This window comes from Salvelinus alpinus, chromosome 10 (genome assembly GCF_045679555.1).
Source record: "Salvelinus alpinus chromosome 10, SLU_Salpinus.1, whole genome shotgun sequence".
Taxonomy (NCBI): Eukaryota; Metazoa; Chordata; class Actinopteri; order Salmoniformes; family Salmonidae; genus Salvelinus; species Salvelinus alpinus.
Genome location: NC_092095.1, coordinates 76918823 through 76939265, shown reverse-complemented (window position 1 = coordinate 76939265; position 20443 = coordinate 76918823). Strand labels below are relative to the sequence as shown.

General features: G+C 46.2%; 1 protein-coding gene across 1 annotated transcript in view; it reads left to right on the top strand.

Annotated features, from left to right (window-relative positions):
* The window catches only part of diaph3 (diaphanous-related formin 3), a 262445-nt gene that overhangs the window by 51240 nt on the left and 190762 nt on the right, over nt 1-20443 (top strand). The window contains exon 3 of the mRNA XM_071330919.1: nt 6561-6731. Coding sequence (XP_071187020.1) covers nt 6561-6731 — 171 coding nt within the window. The remainder of the gene's footprint in view (nt 1-6560; nt 6732-20443) is intronic.

The window sequence follows — 20443 nt, the reverse complement described above, 5'->3', positions numbered from 1 at the left end:
AGTATTCAGGTAATAGGGTGCCATTTGGGAAGCAGCCGAGGAAAGCTAAATGATTGTACACGAACAGCTGTTTTTGACAGTGAAGACATTTTAAAACAATAGAGATGTCAACTCCCCGTGTAGCCTAATACAATTTGTTGAGGACAGATTCAACAATTTGTCTGGATTTTCTCCTTCTAGCCTGGCTCTCTGTCAGACCCTCTCCCCCTGTTAGGTCAGTACTGTTCCACGTGACTGCTATTTAATAACGCCTTGTCCGTAGTAGATGCATGTATTGTTGATCCGTAGTACCCAGCAACGTCTTTCTGTACAACACAGTGCAGCAGGTGATGCTTAGCCAGCCCGATCCACTGACGGCCCGCTGGCTACGACTCCATCATCGCCGGCCTTGAAATGCTGCTGGAATTTCCTTCAGCAACTCCCTCCCTCCCTCCCTCCCTCCCTCCCTCCCTCCCTCCCTCCCTCCCTCCCTCCCTCCCTCCCTCCCTCCCTCTTTCATTAAAGAAATTCCATCTCAATTTGTATGCCTCTGTCCCTCTCCCTTTCCCTCCTTCCCTTCCTCAATAACAATGTTTCAACCAAGTGAAATCCTTTGATTTCTCTCCCTCTCCCCCTCTCCTAAAACCCTCTTGCTCTAAAAGAAATATGTATTTTCAAATCCGTGTTATTTTCTATCCTCTTCGCTGTCCTTTCCATCTTTTATCCCATCTTGTGAATCGATTGGCGTGACGACGATCTGTGTCTGTTTGTGCCGAGGGGGGTGGAAACAGAACCGTCCAATCAGAGGCAGTGATCACGGCATGTCTCCTGCAGAGCGAACAACGCTGCTAAAACCCCCAGCTCAAACACTAGCGCTCGATTCCAAACAAACACAACACACACTGACGATAATCAGGAGGATAAACAGAAAGAGAACAGAGACGGTTAATAGTGGAGGCCTTTTGTACAGTCAATAGAGATGCTTGACTCCAAACAAACACACACTGAGGATGAACCGAAACAGAACAGAGACTGTTAATAGTGGAGGCCTTGTGTACAGCCAATAGAGATGCTGACGATGTACAGAGAGAAGAGGGAAACACACACTCTAAAGTGTTAAAATCCTTCCAGCCATCCAGTCTTACTACAGTGTGGCTGTGTTGGGGATATTTTGGGAGTCACTAAGTGTTATGGTGAATTATCATATTGTCGGGGTACTTAGTGGGTTACTAAGTGTTTTAGTGTATTCTAGGGTCACTAAGTGTTATAGTGTATTATTATGGGGTCACTAGGTGTTATAGTGTATTATTATGTGGGTCACTAGGTGTTATAGTGTATTATTATGGGGTCACTAAGTGTTAGAGTGTATTATTATGGGGTCACTAGGTGTTATAGTGTATTATTATGGGGTCACTAGGTGTTATAGTGTATTATTATGGGGTCACTAGGTGTTATAGTGTATTATTATGGGGTCACTAAGTGTTATAGTGTATTATGGGGTCACTAGGTGTTATAGTGTATTATTATGGGGTCACTAGGTGTTATAGTGTATTATTATGGGGTCACTAAGTGTTATGGTGTATTGTTATGTGTGTTATAGTGTATTATTATGGGGTCACTAGGTGTTATAGTGTATTATTATGGGGTCACTAGGTGTTATAGTGTATTATTATGGGGTCACTAGGTGTTATAGTGTATTATGGGGTCACTAGGTGTTATAGTGTATTATTATGGGGTCACTAAGTGTTATAGTGTATTATTATGGGGTCACTAGGTGTTATAGTGTATTATTATGGGGCCACTAGGTGTTATAGTGTATTATTATGGGGCCACTAGGTGTTATAGTGTATTATTATGGGGTCACTAGGTGTTATAGTGTATTATTATGGGGTCACTAGGTGTTATAGTGTATTATTATGGGGTCACTAGGTGTTATGGTGTATTATTATGGGGTCACTAGGTGTTATGGTGTATTATTATGGGGTCACTAGGTGTTATGGTGTATTATTATGGGGTCACTAGGTGTTATAGTGTATTATTATGGGGTCACTAGGTGTTATAGTGTATTATGGGGTCACTAGGTGTTATGGTGTATTATTATGGGGTCACTAGGTGTTATGGTGTATTATTATGGGGTCACTAGGTGTTATAGTGTATTATTATGGGGTCACTAGGTGTTATAGTGTATTATTATGGGGTCACTAAGTGTTATAGTGTATTATTATGGGGTCACTAGGTGTTATAGTGTATTATTATGGGGTCACTAGGTGTTATAGTGTATTATTATGGGGTCACTAGGTGTTATAGTGTATTATTATGGGGTCACTAGGTGTTATAGTGTATTATTATGGGGTCACTAGGTGTTATAGTGTATTATTATGGGGTCACTAGGTGTTATAGTGTATTATTATGGGGTCACTAGGTGTTATAGTGTATTATGGGGTCACTAGGTGTTATAGTGTATTATTATGGGGTCACTAAGTGTTATAGTGTATTATTATGGGGTCACTAGGTGTTATAGTGTATTATTATGGGGCCACTAGGTGTTATAGTGTATTATTATGGGGCCACTAGGTGTTATAGTGTATTATTATGGGGTCACTAGGTGTTATAGTGTATTATTATGGGGTCACTAGGTGTTATAGTGTATTATTATGGGGTCACTAGGTGTTATGGTGTATTATTATGGGGTCACTAGGTGTTATGGTGTATTATTATGGGGTCACTAGGTGTTATAGTGTATTATTATGGGGTCACTAGGTGTTATAGTGTATTATTATGGGGTCACTAGGTGTTATAGTGTATTATGGGGTCACTAGGTGTTATGGTGTATTATTATGGGGTCACTAGGTGTTATAGTGTATTATTATGGGGTCACTAGGTGTTATAGTGTATTATTATGGGGTCACTAAGTGTTATAGTGTATTATTATGGGGTCACTAGGTGTTATAGTGTATTATTATGGGGTCACTAGGTGTTATAGTGTATTATTATGGGGTCACTAGGTGTTATAGTGTATTATTATGGGGTCACTAGGTGTTATAGTGTATTATTATGGGGTCACTAGGTGTTATAGTGTATTATTATGGGGTCACTAGGTGTTATAGTGTATTATTATGGGGTCACTAGGTGTTATAGTGTATTATTATGGGGTCACTAGGTGTTATAGTGTATTATTATGGGGTCACTAGGTGTTATAGTGTATTATTATGGGGTCACTAGGTGTTATAGTGTATTATTATGGGGTCACTAGGTGTTATAGTGTATTATTATGGGGTCACTAGGTGTTATAGTGTATTATTATGGGGTCACTAGGTGTTATAGTGTATTATTATGGGGCCACTAGGTGTTATGGTGTATTATTATGGGGTCACTAGGTGTTATGGTGTATTATTATGGGGTCACTAGGTGTTATAGTGTATTATTATGGGGTCACTAGGTGTTATAGTGTATTATTATGGGGTCACTAGGTGTTATAGTGTATTATGGGGTCACTAGGTGTTATAGTGTATTATTATGGGGTCACTAGGTGTTATAGTGTATTATTATGGGGTCACTAGGTGTTATAGTGTATTATTATGGGGTCACTAAGTGTTATAGTGTATTATTATGGGGTCACTAGGTGTTATGGTGTATTATTATGGGGGTCACTAGGTGTTATAGTGTATTATTATGGGGTCACTAAGTGTTATGGTGTATTGTTATGTGTGTTATAGTGTATTATTATGGGGTCACTAGGTGTTATAGTGTATTATTATGGGGTCACTAGGTGTTATGGTGTATTATTATGGGGTCACTAGGTGTTATAGTGTATTATTATGGGGTCACTAGGTGTTATAGTGTATTATTATGGGGTCACTAGGTGTTATAGTGTATTATGGGGTCACTAAGTGTTATAGTGTATTATTATGGGGTCACTAGGTGTTATAGTGTATTATTATGGGGTCACTAGGTGTTATGGTGTATTATTATGGGGGTCACTAGGTGTTATAGTGTATTATTATGGGGTCACTAAGTGTTATAGCGTATTATTATGGGGTCAGTATAGGATACACTGGTTTGGGGGTTATGGCTGCTGTCTCTGTCTTGTAATGTAGGGTATTTGAGTGTAACACCACACACACACACACACACACACACACACACACACACACACACACACACTAGTCACAGGGCCCAGCGTTGAGTGCACTCTAGCGGAGACAGACGGGGTGACTGATAGTGGTGGGCTTTAGAGTTGTTGTACTTGGTACTACTGATGTACATTAGCCAGACTTCAGAGGGAGTTGGATGAAGGGAGTCTGTCTGCCTGACGCTTAAATGCAACTAACAACCCCAAGCCTGATACATCTCTGGTCTGTCGTTGGTCAGCCAGCATCAGGACCTGCATGCTTCTTCTAATAGTAATGATACGACAAGACTGAAAACTAACTAAATAACAGGCTGGAAACCAGCCATTTTACCCTCATCTCCTTCTACTAACATATCAGGGAAATGAACACCAGCCATTTTACCTTCATCTCCTTCTACTAACATATCAGGGAAATGAACACCAGCCATTTTACCCTCATCTCCTTCTACTAACAGATCAGGGAAATGAACACCGGCCATTTGACCCTCATCTCCTTCTACTAACATATCAGGGAAATGGACACCAGCCATTTGACCCTCATCTCCTTCTACTAACATATCAGGGAAATGAACACCAGCCATTTTACCCTCATCTCCTTCTACTAACAGATCAGGGAAATGAACACCGGCCATTTGACCCTCATCTCCTTCTACTAACATATCAGGGAAATGGACACCAGCCATTTTACCCTCATCTCCTTCTACTAACATATCAGGGAAATGAACACCAGCCATTTTACCCTCATCTCCTTCTACTAACAAATCAGGGAAATGAACACCAGCCATTTGACCCTCATCTCCTTCTACTAACATATCAGGGAAATGAACACCAGCCATTTTACCCTCATCTCCTTCTACTAACAAATCAGGGAAATGAACACCAGCCATTTGACCCTCATCTCCTTCTACTAACATATCAGGGAAATGAACACCAGCCATTTTACCCTCATCTCCTTCTACTAACAAATCAGGGAAATGAACACCAGCCATTTGACCCTCATCTCCTTCTACTAACATATCAGGGAAATGAACACCAGCCATTTTACCCTCATCTCCTTCTACTAACATAGGGGGTGCGACTGGTGGAGGGGGTGCGACTGGTGGAGGGGGGGGCTGGTAGAGGGGGCTGGTTAAGTTTGGGCGTCCACCAGCCACTGTTAATTTCCCACCCTGATCCCAGTCCCTCGTCCTCTCTGGCTGCAGCAACAGTAAACAAACATCTGTTGAGTAATATAATAATCCTGGTAGATAAATCATGATTTATATCTCAGATGTTTCGCTCTCGTTCCTCCTCCACAGCAGGAACCAGAATGAATCTAGTTGGCCTGTACAGTCAGTCTCTGGTTGTTGTTCCTCCACCACAGCGGGAACCAGAATGAATCTAGTTGGCCTGTACAGTCAGTCTCTGGTTGTTCCTCCTCCACAGCAGTAACCAGAATGAATCTAGTTGGCCTGTACAGTCAGTCTCTGGTTGTTCCTCCTCCATAGCAGTAACCAGAATGAATCTAGTTGGCCTGTACAGTCAGTCTCTGGTTGTTCCTCCACCACAGCAGTAACCAGAATGAATCTAGTTGGCCTGTACAGTCAGTCTCTGGTTGTTCCTCCACCACAGCAGTAACCAGAATGAATCTAGTTGGCCTGTACAGTCAGTCTCTGGTTGTTCCTCCTCCACAGCAGTAACCAGAATGAATCTAGTTGGCCTGTACAGTCAGTCTCTGGTTGTTCCACCACCACAGCAGTAACCAGAATGAATCTAGTTGTCCTGTAGTCAGTCAGTCTCTGGTTGTTCCTCCACAGCAGTAACCAGAATGACTGTAGTTGGCCTGTACAGTCAGTCTCTGGTTGTTGTTCCTCCACATCAGTAACCAGAATGAATCTAGTTGTCCTGTACAGTCAGTCTCTGGTTGTTGTTCCTCCACATCAGTAACCAGAATGAATCTAGTTGGCCTGTACAGTCAGTCTCTGGTTGTTCCTCCACAGCAGTAACCAGAATGACTGTAGTTGGCCTGTACAGTCAGTCTCTGGTGGCTCGTGCCCCAGTTTCAGAACATGAGATATGATGTAGGTAACATACTGTATGGGAATATTAATGTCTTGTACATTAAAACCAAGGAGCACACAGTAAGTTCAGGGTCTTCAGGGCTGACACTTTCATGTTTTTTACTTATTTTATTTATTTTTAATCCATCTAAATCCATTTCAGGCTCTTTATTAATTCCTCTTTAGGCGATGTCTTCCCCCTTGTCTTGTTACATGTTGATCTATGTCAGCTTGTCACAGCTTCACTAACACCTAACAATCAGGCTAGTATTAACCTTCAACCTCTGTGTGTCTAAAAACAGGCTTAGTCTGTCAGTCGGTCTTTTAATTTGGTCCGTAACCTTGTTTTATGAGAACAATGTTGGTCTTTATTTACTTGCCTCTCTTGTCCCTGTCTGTGTGCTCCTCAGCTGGACAGGTTTGCCAGTATCCGTATCCCGGGCAGTAAGAAAGAGCGTCCTCACCTCCCCCACGTCAAACACTCCTCCTCGTCTGAATGGTCCTCCTCCGCTGAGTTTGAGGACCTGTCCTCCAAGATCACCTCAGAAAAGGAGATACTGGGACTGTTCGAGAAGATGATGGTAGGTGATGGGTGGATAAGGTGTGTGAGCTTGAAAAGACCATGGTACGTTATGTTTGGACACTGTGTGTCTCTCTCTCTGTGTGTGTCTCTCTCTGTGTGTGTCTCTCTCTGTGTGTGTCTCTCTCTGTGTGTGTCTCTCTCTGTGTGTGTGTGTGTCTCTGTGTGTGTGTGTGTGTGTGTCTCTCTGTGTGTGTGTGTGGCTCTCTCTGTGTGTGTGGCTCTCTCTGTGTGTGTGTGTCTCTCTCTGTGTGTGTGTGTCTCTCTCTGTGTGTGTGTGTGTCTCTCTCTGTGTGTGTGTGTCTCTCTCTGTGTGTGTGTGTCTCTCTGTGTGTGTGTGTGTCTCTCTCTGTGTGTGTGTGTGTGTCTCTCTCTGTGTGTGTGTGTGTCTCTCTCTGTGTGTGTGTGTCTCTCTCTGTGTGTGTGTGTGTCTCTCTCTCTGTGTGTGTGTGTGTCTCTCTCTGTGTGTGTGTGTGTCTCTCTCTCTGTGTGTGTGTGTGTCTCTGTGTGTGTGTGTGTCTCTCTGTCTGTGTGTGTGTGTCTCTCTCTGTCTGTGTGTGTGTGTCTCTCTCTGTCTGTGTGTGTGTGTCTCTCTGTGTGTGTGTGTGTGTGTGTGTGTCTCTCTCTCTGTGTGTGTGTGTGTCTCTTTCTCTTTGTGTGTCTCTCTCTGTGTGTGTGTGTGTCTCTCTCTTTCTCTTTGTGTGTCTCTCTCTCTGTGTGTTTGTGTGTGTCTCTCTGTGTGTGTGTCTCTCTCTGTGTGTGTGTGTCTCTCTGTGTGTGTGTGTCTCTCTGTGGTTGTGTGTCTCTCTCTTTCTCTTTGTGTCTCTCTCTCTCTCTGTGTGTGTGTGTGTCTCTCTGTGTGTCTCTCTCCACAGACACACAAAGAGAAAGAGAGAGAGACAGAGACACAGAGAGAGAGAGAGAGAGAAACACACAGAGTGTTTCTCTCTCTCTCTCTCTCTGTGTCTCTGTCTCTCTCTCTGTCTCTGTGTGTGTGTCTCTCTCTCTCTGTCTCTCTGTGTGTTTCTCTCTCAATTCAATTCAATTTCAATTCAAGGGGCTTTATTGGCATGGGAAACATGTGTTAACATTGCCAAAGCAAGTGAGGTAGATATTATACAAAAGTGAAATAAACAATACAAATTAACAGTAAACATTACACATACAGAAGTTTCAAAACAATAAAGACATTATAAATGTTATATTATATATATACAGTGTTGTAACAATGTACAAATGGTTAAAGCACACAAGTTAAAATAAATAAGCATAAATATGGGTTGTATTTACAATGGTGTTTGTTCTTCACTGGTTGCCCTTTTCTTGTGGCAACAGGTCACAAATCTTGCTGCTGTGATGTCACACTGTGGAATTTCTCCCAGTAGATATGGGAGTTTATCAAAATTGGATTTGTTTTCAAATTCTTTGTGGATCTGTGTAATCTGAGGGAAATATGTCTCTCTAATATGGTCATACATTGGGCAGGAGGTTAGGAAGTGCAGCTCAGTTTCCACCTCATTTTGTGGGCAGTGTGCACATAGCCTGTCTTCTCTTGAGAGCCATGTCTGCCTACGGCGGCCTTTCTCAATAGCAAGGCTATGCTCACTGAGTCTGTACATAGTCAAAGCTTTCCTTAAGTTTGGGTCAGTCACAGTGGTCAGGTATTCTGCCACTGTATACTCTCTGTTTAGGGCCAAATAGCATTCTAGTTTGCTCTGTTTTTTTGTTAATTCTTTCCAATGTGTCAAGTAATTATCTCTCTCTCTCTCTCTGTGTCTCTGTCTCTCTCTCTTTCTCTGTGTGTGTCTCTGTCTCTTTGTGTGTAGTTGAGAATATGACGGTATGTTATCATTCTGCAGGGCATTTTCTCAGAGTCAGACATACTGACAGTTTCACATTCAGAATACATCCTGGTACATCGTCTCTTCTGACCGCCCTCAGGGAGGTGTTATAGGGGGAAATACATCCTGGTACATCGTCTCTTCTGACCGCCCTCAGGGAGGTGTTATAGGGGGAAATACATCCTGGTACATCGTCTCTTCTGACCGCCCTCAGGGAGGTGTTATAGGGGGAAATACATCCTCTCTTCTGGCCGCCCTCAGGGAGGTGTTATAGGGGGAAATACATCCTCTCTTCTGACCGCCCTCAGGGAGGTGTTATAGGAGGAAATACATCCTCTCTTCTGACCGCCCTCAGGGAGGTGTTATAGGGGGAAATACATCCTCTCTTCTGACCGCCCTCAGGGAGGTGTTATAGGGGGAAATACATCCTCTCTACTGACCGCCCTCAGGGAGGTGTTATAGGGGGAAATACAGGCTGGAGTAAATAGTTGAACACACACAGTCAGTCAGTTTTTTTTTTAAGTGGGCTCCATTTTGTTTCTGTTAGGTTGTAATTCCACAGGTCACAGTTAACACTACGGGAGTAGAGGACATTCAGGATTGTGGTATTTCAACACGGCAGCACGTTTTACATCAGCTTGTTATTAAACGCTTGTACGCTTCGCTACGTCGTTGAAGCTGCCTGGTCCTGCAGACAGACACAGTTCCATTTTCAAGGTGTCCTGCATGGTGGGTTCTATACCTTTCCTGTCTTCAAAAGAAGAGACATTTTCATTCAAAAGAACATCCAATTATAGTGACAACATGTCTTGGGGTCTCGTCCTCCATTTTGTTGCTGTACTCCAATGAACCTCCCGTGATAAAGTTTTCATAAAACCCCCAAACTCGGTTTTTGCAGCTTCATGGTCGTGCAGACAGTTACATTTGTTAGTCAGAGCAACGACAAAAGGTGTTCATTCCACAGACTCGGTTACGGTGCCTTTGACATTTCTTAACATTTTGTTACTTTGAAAAGTAGAGAATATCCCATTCATCAGACCATCCAATGGACAGAACCTCTCGTCATCCATTTTGTTGTCCTCAAAAGAACAACCAATTATAAAGTTTCATAAAAATGTCTTGTTTTTTTTTCTTTCTCCCTGACCTCTTGACCTCTCACCTAGTGTTCCGGTGGGGGGGGGGGGGGGGGATTTAAAACGCTTGTCTCCCTCGGCAACGGAGCTGTTGGGACATGCGTTCCAAATGGAATCCTATTCCCTTTGAGGTTTTAGTGTTCTATGACCCATAGGGCTCTGGTCACAAGAAGGGCACTACGTAGGGAATAGGGTGCCATGCGAGTCAAATCCTGAAAGAGAATGTCACACAGGTTTACCTGGCTCTGTGTGGGGTCTCTGTGTGGGGGCTCTGTGTGGGGGCTCTGTGTGGGGGCTCTGTGTGGGGGCTCTGTGTGGGGGCTCTGTGTGGGGGCTCTGTGTGGGGTCTCTGTGTGGGGGCTCTGTGTGGGGGCTCTGTGTGGGGTCTCTGTGTGGGGTCTCTGTGTGGGGGCTCTGTGTGGGGTCTCTGTGTGGGGGCTCTGTGTGGGGTCTCTGTGTGGGGTCTCTGTGTGGGGTCTCTGTGTGGGGGCTCTGTGTGGGGGCTCTGTGTGGGGGCTCTGTGTGGGGGCTCTGTGTGGGGTCTCTGTGTGGGGGCTCTGTGTGGGGGCTCTGTGTGCTGCTGCCTTAGATGATTGACTTGCTGAAATGGGTTGAGTCCTAAATAGCAACTTTAATATAGTGCACTACTTTAGACTTTTGAGAAGTAGTGTGCATGTAGGGAATAGGGTGCCATTTGGGAAGCGACCTTGGTGACGCGGGTGACTCAACCCGAAACACAACCCAACCAAGCCGCACTGCTTCTTGACACAATGTCCCCATAACCCGGAAGCCGCACCAATGTGCCCGGCCCGCCACAGGAGTCGCTAGAGCATGATGGGACAAGGACATCCCTGCCGGCCAACGCCGGTAGTGACTCACACAGCTCTGCCACGGAGAGGTGACGGGGCCAACGCCGGTAGTGACTCACACAGCTCTGCCACGGAGAGGTGACGGGGCCAACGCCGGTAGTGACTCACACAGCTCTGCCACGGAGAGGTGACGGGGCCAACGCCGGTAGTGACTCACACAGCTCTGCCACGGAGAGGTGACGGGGCCAACGCCGGTAGTGACTCACACAGCTCTGCCACGGAGAGGTGACGGGGCCAACGCCGGTAGTGACTCACACAGCTCTGCCACGGAGAGGTGACGGGGCCAACGCCGGTAGTGACTCACACAGCTCTGCCACGGAGAGGTGACGGGGACAACGCCGGTAGTGACTCACACAGCTCTGCCACGGAGAGGTGACGGGGCCAACGCCGGTAGTGACTCACACAGCTCTGCCACGGAGAGGTGACGGGGACAACGCCGGTAGTGACTCACACAGCTCTGCCACGGAGAGGTGACGGGGCCAACGCCGGTAGTGACTCACACAGCTCTGCCACGGAGAGGTGACGGGGCCAACGCCGGTAGTGACTCACACAGCTCTGCCACGGAGAGGTGACGGGGACAACGCCGGTAGTGACTCACACAGCTCTGCCACGGAGAGGTGACGGGGCCAACGCCGGTAGTGACTCACACAGCTCTGCCACGGAGAGGTGACGGGGACAACGCCGGTAGTGACTCACACAGCTCTGCCACGGAGAGGTGACGGGGACCACGCCGATAATTGATGTCCTGCCCGTTCCTCCACATGACTGGAATGAGAAAGAACAGAGTAGGGTAACATGACTGTGATCCGGTTAAAAAAGCCCACAGGTTTCAGTGGAAGTAAAGCACGGAGTCCCTCAGACAGTGGAAGTAAAGCATGGAGTCCCTCAGACAGTGGAAGTAAAGCATGGAGTCCCTCAGACAGTGTCGGCGTAATGAAGGTTGGATGCCATTTTGCCAGTAAACAGACGGACCTATTGATTCCATAAGGGAAGTGTTTCAAGGCCGGTTACGGGACAGGCCGGATACGGGACAGGCCGGATACGGGACAGGCCGGATACGGGACAGGCCAATTTCCATTGACTCGTCAGTTGTTTTCTCTAAAGAGGCCGACACCGTCGTGTAGGCTAACTTTCATCTGTACACACACACACACACACACACACACACACACACACACACACACACACACACACACACACATACGTCTACGTTTCATCTTCAAAGCTCCGTGTCCTCTAACCTCGCCAGCTGACATGGATATAGTTTAATCCTGCGTCTCTTTCTCACCTCCTCCTCTTCCTCCTCCTCTTCCTCCACCACCTCCACCTCCACCTCAACCTTAACCTCCACCACCTCCTCCTCCTCCTCCTCCTCCTCCTCTTCCTCCTCCTCTTCCTCCTCCTCTTCCTCCTCCTCTTCCTCCACCACCTCCTCTTCCTCTTCCTCTTCCTCCACCTCCACCTCCTCTTCCTCTTCCTCTTCCTCTTCCTCAACCTCCACCACCACCACCTCCTCCTCCTCTCTTCTAAAACAAAGTTTCTCCTTCCTCTCTTCTTAATCTATCCAATCCCAGCCTAGTGCTTTCTATTAGAGAATGATTGGACCGTTGCCCATGGAGACCAGACATTACACAGGAGGAAGCTCCGTAACAATTCTGATGACACGCTGTTGAAAGAGAGCTGGACCGTGTGTGTGAGACACTGTGTGTGTGTGTGAGACACTGTGTGTGTGTAGCAAGGTTATTATAGTAAAAAAAAAATATATATATATATATATATATATATATAACTAAATTAACAAACAAACATCTGAAACCATCTTTGACTCCAAAACGAATTAAAATAAAAACCTTAATGAATTCTGTTCAGTTCTAGTTGTCAATGGGGTGTTCATGCATTTCATTTCCCTAATTAGCTTTAAGTTTCTGAATCTGCCGGGTCACAGCGAGGTTGATTTGATCATTTAAAAGGGAGACTCAGCGAGCAGCACTGCAGATATTGACTAGTAAGGATAAAGCTGTAGAGGTGTGAAGTCAAGGGGAGGGATATCTGCCCCGCGGTTTAAAACCGGACGTCTGTTGTGGATTTCCAACGGCAAGGCTCAGATCAACATGCCAGTGGTGCAGTAGTTTATCAAATATTTTCTTTATACCGTCGGAAATAAACGTGTTTTCTAACCCCTTTTATATCACACAGTCACATTGAAATCATAATGTTTGTGGAAACTTTGTACAATCAATTAGAGAGCCTGAAATATCACATTTATACGTCTACCGGACACATCACAGCAAACTGGTTCCTGTTTCAGTCGTGTCTTTGGTCACGTTCTCCCGGGTCAAACAAAAACAGCCTGATGATTGGTTGACAATAGAGCCTCAAACAAAAACAGCCTGATGATTGGTTGACAATAGAGCCTCAAACAAAAACAGCCTGATGATTGGTTGACAATAGAGCCTCTAACAAAAAACAGCCTGATGATTGGTTGACAATAGAGCCTCTAACAAAAAACAGCCTGATGATTGGTTGACAATAGAGCCTCAAACAAAAAACAGCCTGATGATTGGTTGACAATAGAGCTTCAAACAAAAACAGCCTAATGATTGGTGGACAATAGAGCCTCAAACAAAAAACAGCCTGATGATTGGTGGACAATAGAGCTTCCCACAATGCAGGCGATGGCTGCAGAATGAAGTTGAAGAGCGACTGCAGAAACATTGCAGTCGACTGTAGTCAACGTCATGACCTTCGATCACCTGATTTCTGTTAAAGTTCATGCAGTCGACATTTAGGCGTAAGTCAGGACATTTTAATCCCCAGAATGCAACACACTGAAAGGCGTTAACAAAAGTGAAACCGCCCGTCCATTGAGATGAGCACGATGCACAACTTTGCCCTCACAGAGTATCTGTTATCACGTGGTAGCTACGTTTTTTAAAATGTATTTTATTTTTATTTCACCTTTATTTAACCAGGTAGGCTAGGTGAGAACAAGTTCTCATTTGCAACAGCGACCTGGACAAGATAAAGCAAAGCAGTTTGACACAAACAACAACACAGAGTTACACATGGAATAAACAAACATACAGTCAATAATACAGTAGGAAAATAAGTCTATATACAATGTGAGCAAATGAGGTGAGATAAGGGAGGTAAAGGCAAAAAAATGCCATGGTGGCGAAGTAAATACAATATAGCAAGTAAAACTGGAATGGTAGATTTACAGTGGAAGAATGTGCAAAGTAGAGATAGAAATAATGGGGTGCAAAGGAACAAAATAAATAAATGCAGTAGGGGAAGAGGTAGTTGTTTGGGCTAAATTATAGATGGGCTATGTACCGGTGCAGTGATCTGTGAGCTGCTCTGACAGCTGGTGCTTAAAGCTAGTGAGGGAAAACGTTACCAAAACAGCAGGAAGTTCAGCCTCGTGCTTCAGCGCTCCTGGTTGTTGTAAACATTTACCCGCTACGGCTGCGTCTACGCCATCTCACTCAGTCTACCCCCACTACTGCTGCGTCTACGCCATCTCACTCAGTCTACCCCCACTACTGCTGCGTCTACACCATCTCACTCAGTCTACCCCCACTACTGCTGCGTCTACGCCATCTCACTCAGTCTACCCCCACTACTGCTGCGTCTACGCCATCTCACTCAGTCTACCCCCACTACTGCTGCGTCTACACCATCTCACTCAGTCTACCCCCACTACTGCTGCGTCTACGCCATCTCACTCAGTCTACCCCCACTACTGCTGCGTCTACGCCATCTCACTCAGTCTACCCCCACTACTGCTGCGTCTACACCATCTCACTCAGTCTACCCCCACTACTGCTGCGTCTACACCATCTCACTCAGTCTACCCCCACTACTGCTGCGTCTACACCATCTCACTCAGTCTACCCCCACTACTGCTGCGTCTACGCCATCTCACTCAGTCTACCCCCACTACTGCTGCGTCTACGCCATCTCACTCAGTCTACCCCCACTACTGCTGCGTCTACACCATCTCACTCAGTCTACCCCCACTACTGCTGCGTCTACACCATCTCACTCAGTCTACCCCCACTACTGCTGCGTCTACACCATCTCACTCAGTCTACCCCCACTACTGCTGCGTCTACACCATCTCACTCAGTCTACCCCCACTACTGCTGCGTCTACACCATCTCACTCAGTCTACCCCCACTACTGCTGCGTCTACACCATCTCACTCAGTCTACCCCCACTACTGCTGCGTCTACACCATCTCACTCAGTCTACCCCACTACTGCTGCGTCTACACCATCTCACTCAGTCTACCCCCACTACTGCTGCGTCTACACCATCTCACTCAGTCTACCCCCACTACTGCTGCGTCTACACCATCTCACTCAGTCTACCCCACTACTGCTGCGTCTACACCATCTCACTCAGTCTACCCCCACTACTGCTGCGTCTACACCATCTCACTCAGTCTACCCCCACTACTGCTGCGTCTACACCATCTCACTCAGTCTACCCCACTACTGCTGCATCTACACCATCTCACTCAGTCTACCTGTATGCGTTACCGCATTTACATTATAAAAATGTAAGATAAAACACCGAAAATATCTTGCTGCATTTGGTAAAGGCAGAGATAAAATGACTCCCCTGTCTGATTAACGCCTGTCTCAGTGGACTGATCCATTGCGGAGGTCTGTCTCAGTGGACTAAACCATTGCGGAGGTCTGTCTCAGTGGACTAATCCATTGCGGAGGCCTGTCTCAGTGGACTAATCCATTGTGGAGGCCTGTCTCAGTGGACTAAACCATTGTGGAGGCCTGTCTCAGTGGACTAATCCATTGTGGAGGCCTGTCTCAGTGGACTAAACCATTGTGGAGGCCTGTCTCAGTGGACTAAACCATTGTGGAGGCCTGTCTCAGTGGACTAAACCATTGTAGAGGCCTGTCTCAGTGGACTAAACCATTGTGGAGGCCTGTCTCAGTGGACTAATCCATTGTGGAGGCCTGTCTCAGTGGACTAATCCATTGCGGAGGCCTGTCTCAGTGGAGTAAACCATTGCGGAGGCCTGTCTCAGTGGACTAAACCATTGCGGAGGCCTGTCTCAGTGGACTAATCCATTATGGAGGCCTGTCTCAGTGGACTAATCCATTGTGGAGGCCTGTCTCAGTGGACTAATCCATTGTGGAGGCCTGTCTCAGTGGACTAAACCATTGTGGAGGCCTGTCTCAGTGGACTAAACCATTGCGGAGGCCTGTCTCAGTGGACTAAACCATTGCGGAGGCCTGTCTCAGTGGACTAATCCATTGTGGAGGCATGTCTCAGTGGACTAAACCATTGTAGAGGCCTGTCTCAGTGGACTAAACCATTGTGGAGGCGGCGGGGATGGTTCACCACAATCACCAGTAGAACATTTACCGTTCTCATCTACAATGTTTGTTTAGGGTCATTTCTGTTAATGTATTCAATATATTATTATTCCAGTGGTTTACCCTTCTCATTGTCTGATTGGTCACGTTGTTTGTCATTTACCTTCTCTTTGTCTGATTGGACACGGTGTTTGTCATTTACCTTCTCATTGTCTGATTGGTCACGTTGTTTGTCATTTACCTTCTCTTTGTCTGATTGGACACGGTGTTTGTCATTTACCTTCTCATTGTCTGATTGGTCACGGTGTTTGTCATTTACCTTCTCATTGTCTGATTGGTCACGGTGTTTGTCATTTACCTTCTCTTTGTCTGATTGGTCACGTTGTTTGTCATTTACCTTCTCATTGTCTGATTGGACACGGTGTTTGTCACACCTGATTACACATAGAAGTAGGTCTATAGACTACCTGATTACACATAGAAGTAGGTCTATAGACTACCTGATTACACATAGAAGTAGGACTATAGACTACCTGATTACACATAGAAGTAGGACTATAGACTACCTGATTACACATAGAAGTAGGTCTATAGACTACCTGGCCCTGATTACACATAGAAGTAGGTCTATAGACTACCTGATTACACATAGAAGTAGGTCTATAGACTACCTGGCCCTGATTACACATAGAAGTAGGACTATAGACTACCTGGTCCTGATTACACATAGAAGTAGGACTATAGACTACCTGATTACACATAGAAGTAGGTCTATAGACTACCTGGCCCTGATTACACATAGAAGTAGGTCTATAGACTACCTGATTACACATAGAAGTAGGTCTATAGACTACCTGGTCCTGATTACACATAGAAGTAGGACTATAGACTACCTGCCCTGATTACACATAGAATAAGGTCTATAGACTACCTGATTACACATAGAAGTAGGACTATAGACTACCTGATTACACATAGAAGTAGGACTATAGACTACCTGGTCCTGATTACACATAGAAGTAGGACTATAGACTACCTGATTACACATAGAAGTAGGACTATAGACTACCTGGTCCTGATTACACATAGAAGTAGGACTATAGACTACCTGATTACACATAGAAGTAGGTCTATAGACTACCTGGTTCTGATTACACATAGAAGTAGGACTATAGACTACCTGCCCTGATTACACATAGAAGTAGGTCTATAGACTACCTGGCCCTGATTACACATAGAAGTAGGTCTATAGACTACCTGGTCCTGATTACACATAGAAGTAGGTCTATAGACTACCTGGCCCTGATTACACATAGAAGTAGGTCTATAGACTACCTGATTACACATAGAAGTAGGTCTATAGACTACCTGGTCCTGATTACACATAGAAGTAGGTCTATAGACTACCTGGTCCTGATTACACATAGAAGTAGGTCTATAGACTACCTGGCCCTGATTACATGTTGACACACCGTCTCTTTAACATCTGTCTCCAACTCTCTCCATACATGTTGATACACTACTTTAGACCAGGGCCCTATAACACCCTATTCCCTATATAGTGCACTACTTTAGACCAGAGCCCTATTTTGGGATGCAGTATGGATCTCTCTTCTCTTTTCACGCTGGCTGTTTCCATAATGTCCAATCACGTTTCCAATTTATACGGCATGACTTTTCTTTTGACTTCCCGAAGGATGGGGACAAAGGGAACAAAATGGTCTGTCTGTCAGATGGACACCCCCACAAGAGATCCTTATTAAATAATGATTTCCTATGCTACGTTTATACCTCCCCGACGCGCTTTTTCTAAAGGTAAAGGCTATTAATGACATGGCCTTTGGAATACGTACCTGCAGCTAGTTCATTAACCACACAGGTGTTAGGTTTCTATCCAATATGCTTCTTAAAGTGGGAAGATGAATGAAATGTCAAGATGTTTTGTTGAACATTTTTTAAAAGCCTGTGGATTTTCCCAGTAATAACAGAGAGGTTTTTCTAGCTAAAGAGATCAACGTGGAGATGTTCACAGCAGATGTTCAGGGTGGATCGTACTCAGGGCTCCAACATGGAGATGTTCAGGGTGGATCGTACTCAGGGCTCCAACATGGAGATGTTCACACCAGATGTTCAGGGTGGATCGTACTCGGGGCTCCAACATGGTGATGTTCACACCAGATGTTCAGGGTGGATCGTACTCGGGGCTCCAACATGGTGATGTTCACACCAGATGTTCAGGGTGGATCGTACTCGGGGCTCCAACATGGAGATGTTCAGGGTGGATCGTACTCGGGGCTCCAACATGGAGATGTTCAGGGTGGATCGTACTCAGGGCTCCAACATGGAGATGTTCACACCAGATGTTCAGGGTGGATCGTACTCAGGGCTCCAACATGGAGATGTTCAGGGTGGATCGTACTCAGGGCTCCAACATGGAGATGTTCAGGGTGGATCGTACTCGGGGCTCCAACATGGAGATGTTCAGGGTGGATCGTACTCGGGGCTCCAACATGGAGATGTTCAGGGTGGATCGTACTCGGGGCTCCAACATGGAGATGTTCAGGGTGGATCGTACTCGGGGCTCCAACATGGAGATGTTCACACCAGATGTTCAGGGTGGATCGTACTCAGGGCTCCAACATGGAGATGTTCAGGGTGGATCGTACTCAGGGCTCCAACATGGAGATGTTCACACCAGATGTTCAGGGTGGATCGTACTCAGGGCTCCAACATGGAGATGTTCAGGGTGGATCGTACTCAGGGCTCCAACATGGAGATGTTCAGGGTGGATCGTACTCAGGGCTCCAACATGGAGATGTCCACACCAGATGTTCAGGGTGGATCGTACTCAGGGCTCCAACATGGTGATGTTCAGGGTGGATCGTACTCAGGGCTCCAACATGGTGATGTTCACACCAGATGTTCAGGGTGGATCGTACTCAGGGCTCCAACATGGAGATGTTCAGGGTGGATCGTACTCGGGGCTCCAACATGGAGATGTTCACACCAGATGTTCAGGGTGGATCGTACTCAGGTCTCCAACATGGAGATGTTCAGGGTGGATCGTACTCAGGTCTCCAACATGGAGATGTTCAGGGTGGATCGTACTCAGGGCTCCAACATGGAGATGTTCACACCAGATGTTCAGGGTGGATCGTACTCAGGGCTCCAACATGGTGATGTTCACACCAGATGTTCAGGGTGGATCGTACTCAGGGCTCCAACATGGAGATGTTCAGGGTGGATCGTACTCGGGGCTCCAACATGGAGATGTTCACACCAGATGTTCAGGGTGGATCGTACTCAGGGCTCCAACATGGAGATGTTCAGGGTGGATCGTACTCAGGGCTCCAACATGGAGATGTTCACACCAGATGTTCAGGGTGGATCGTACTCAGGGCTCCAACATGGAGATGTTCACACCAGATGTTCAGGGTGGATCGTACTCAGGTCTCCAACATGGAGATGTTCAGGGTGGATCGTACTCGGGGCTCCAACATGGAGATGTTCAGGGTGGATCGTACTCGGGGCTCCAACATGGAGATGTTCAGGGTGGATCGTACTCGGGGCTCCAACATGGAGATGTTCAGGGTGGATCGTACTCGGGGCTCCAACATGGAGATGTTCACACCAGATGTTCAGGGTGGATCGTACTCAGGGCTCCAACATGGAGATGTTCAGGGTGGATCGTACTCAGGGCTCCAACATGGAGATGTTCACACCAGATGTTCAGGGTGGATCGTACTCAGGGCTCCAACATGGAGATGTTCAGGGTGGATCGTACTCAGGGCTCCAACATGGAGATGTTCAGGGTGGATCGTACTCAGGGCTCCAACATGGAGATGTCCACACCAGATGTTCAGGGTGGATCGTACTCAGGGCTCCAACATGGTGATGTTCAGGGTGGATCGTACTCAGGGCTCCAACATGGTGATGTTCACACCAGATGTTCAGGGTGGATCGTACTCAGGGCTCCAACATGGAGATGTTCAGGGTGGATCGTACTCGGGGCTCCAACATGGAGATGTTCACACCAGATGTTCAGGGTGGATCGTACTCAGGTCTCCAACATGGAGATGTTCAGGGTGGATCGTACTCAGGTCTCCAACATGGAGATGTTCAGGGTGGATCGTACTCAGGGCTCCAACATGGAGATGTTCACACCAGATGTTCAGGGTGGATCGTACTCAGGGCTCCAACATGGTGATGTTCACACCAGATGTTCAGGGTGGATCGTACTCAGGGCTCCAACATGGAGATGTTCAGGGTGGATCGTACTCGGGGCTCCAACATGGAGATGTTCACACCAGATGTTCAGGGTGGATCGTACTCAGGGCTCCAACATGGAGATGTTCAGGGTGGATCGTACTCAGGGCTCCAACATGGAGATGTTCACACCAGATGTTCAGGGTGGATCGTACTCAGGGCTCCAACATGGAGATGTTCACACCAGATGTTCAGGGTGGATCGTACTCAGGTCTCCAACATGGAGATGTTCAGGGTGGATCGTACTCGGGGCTCC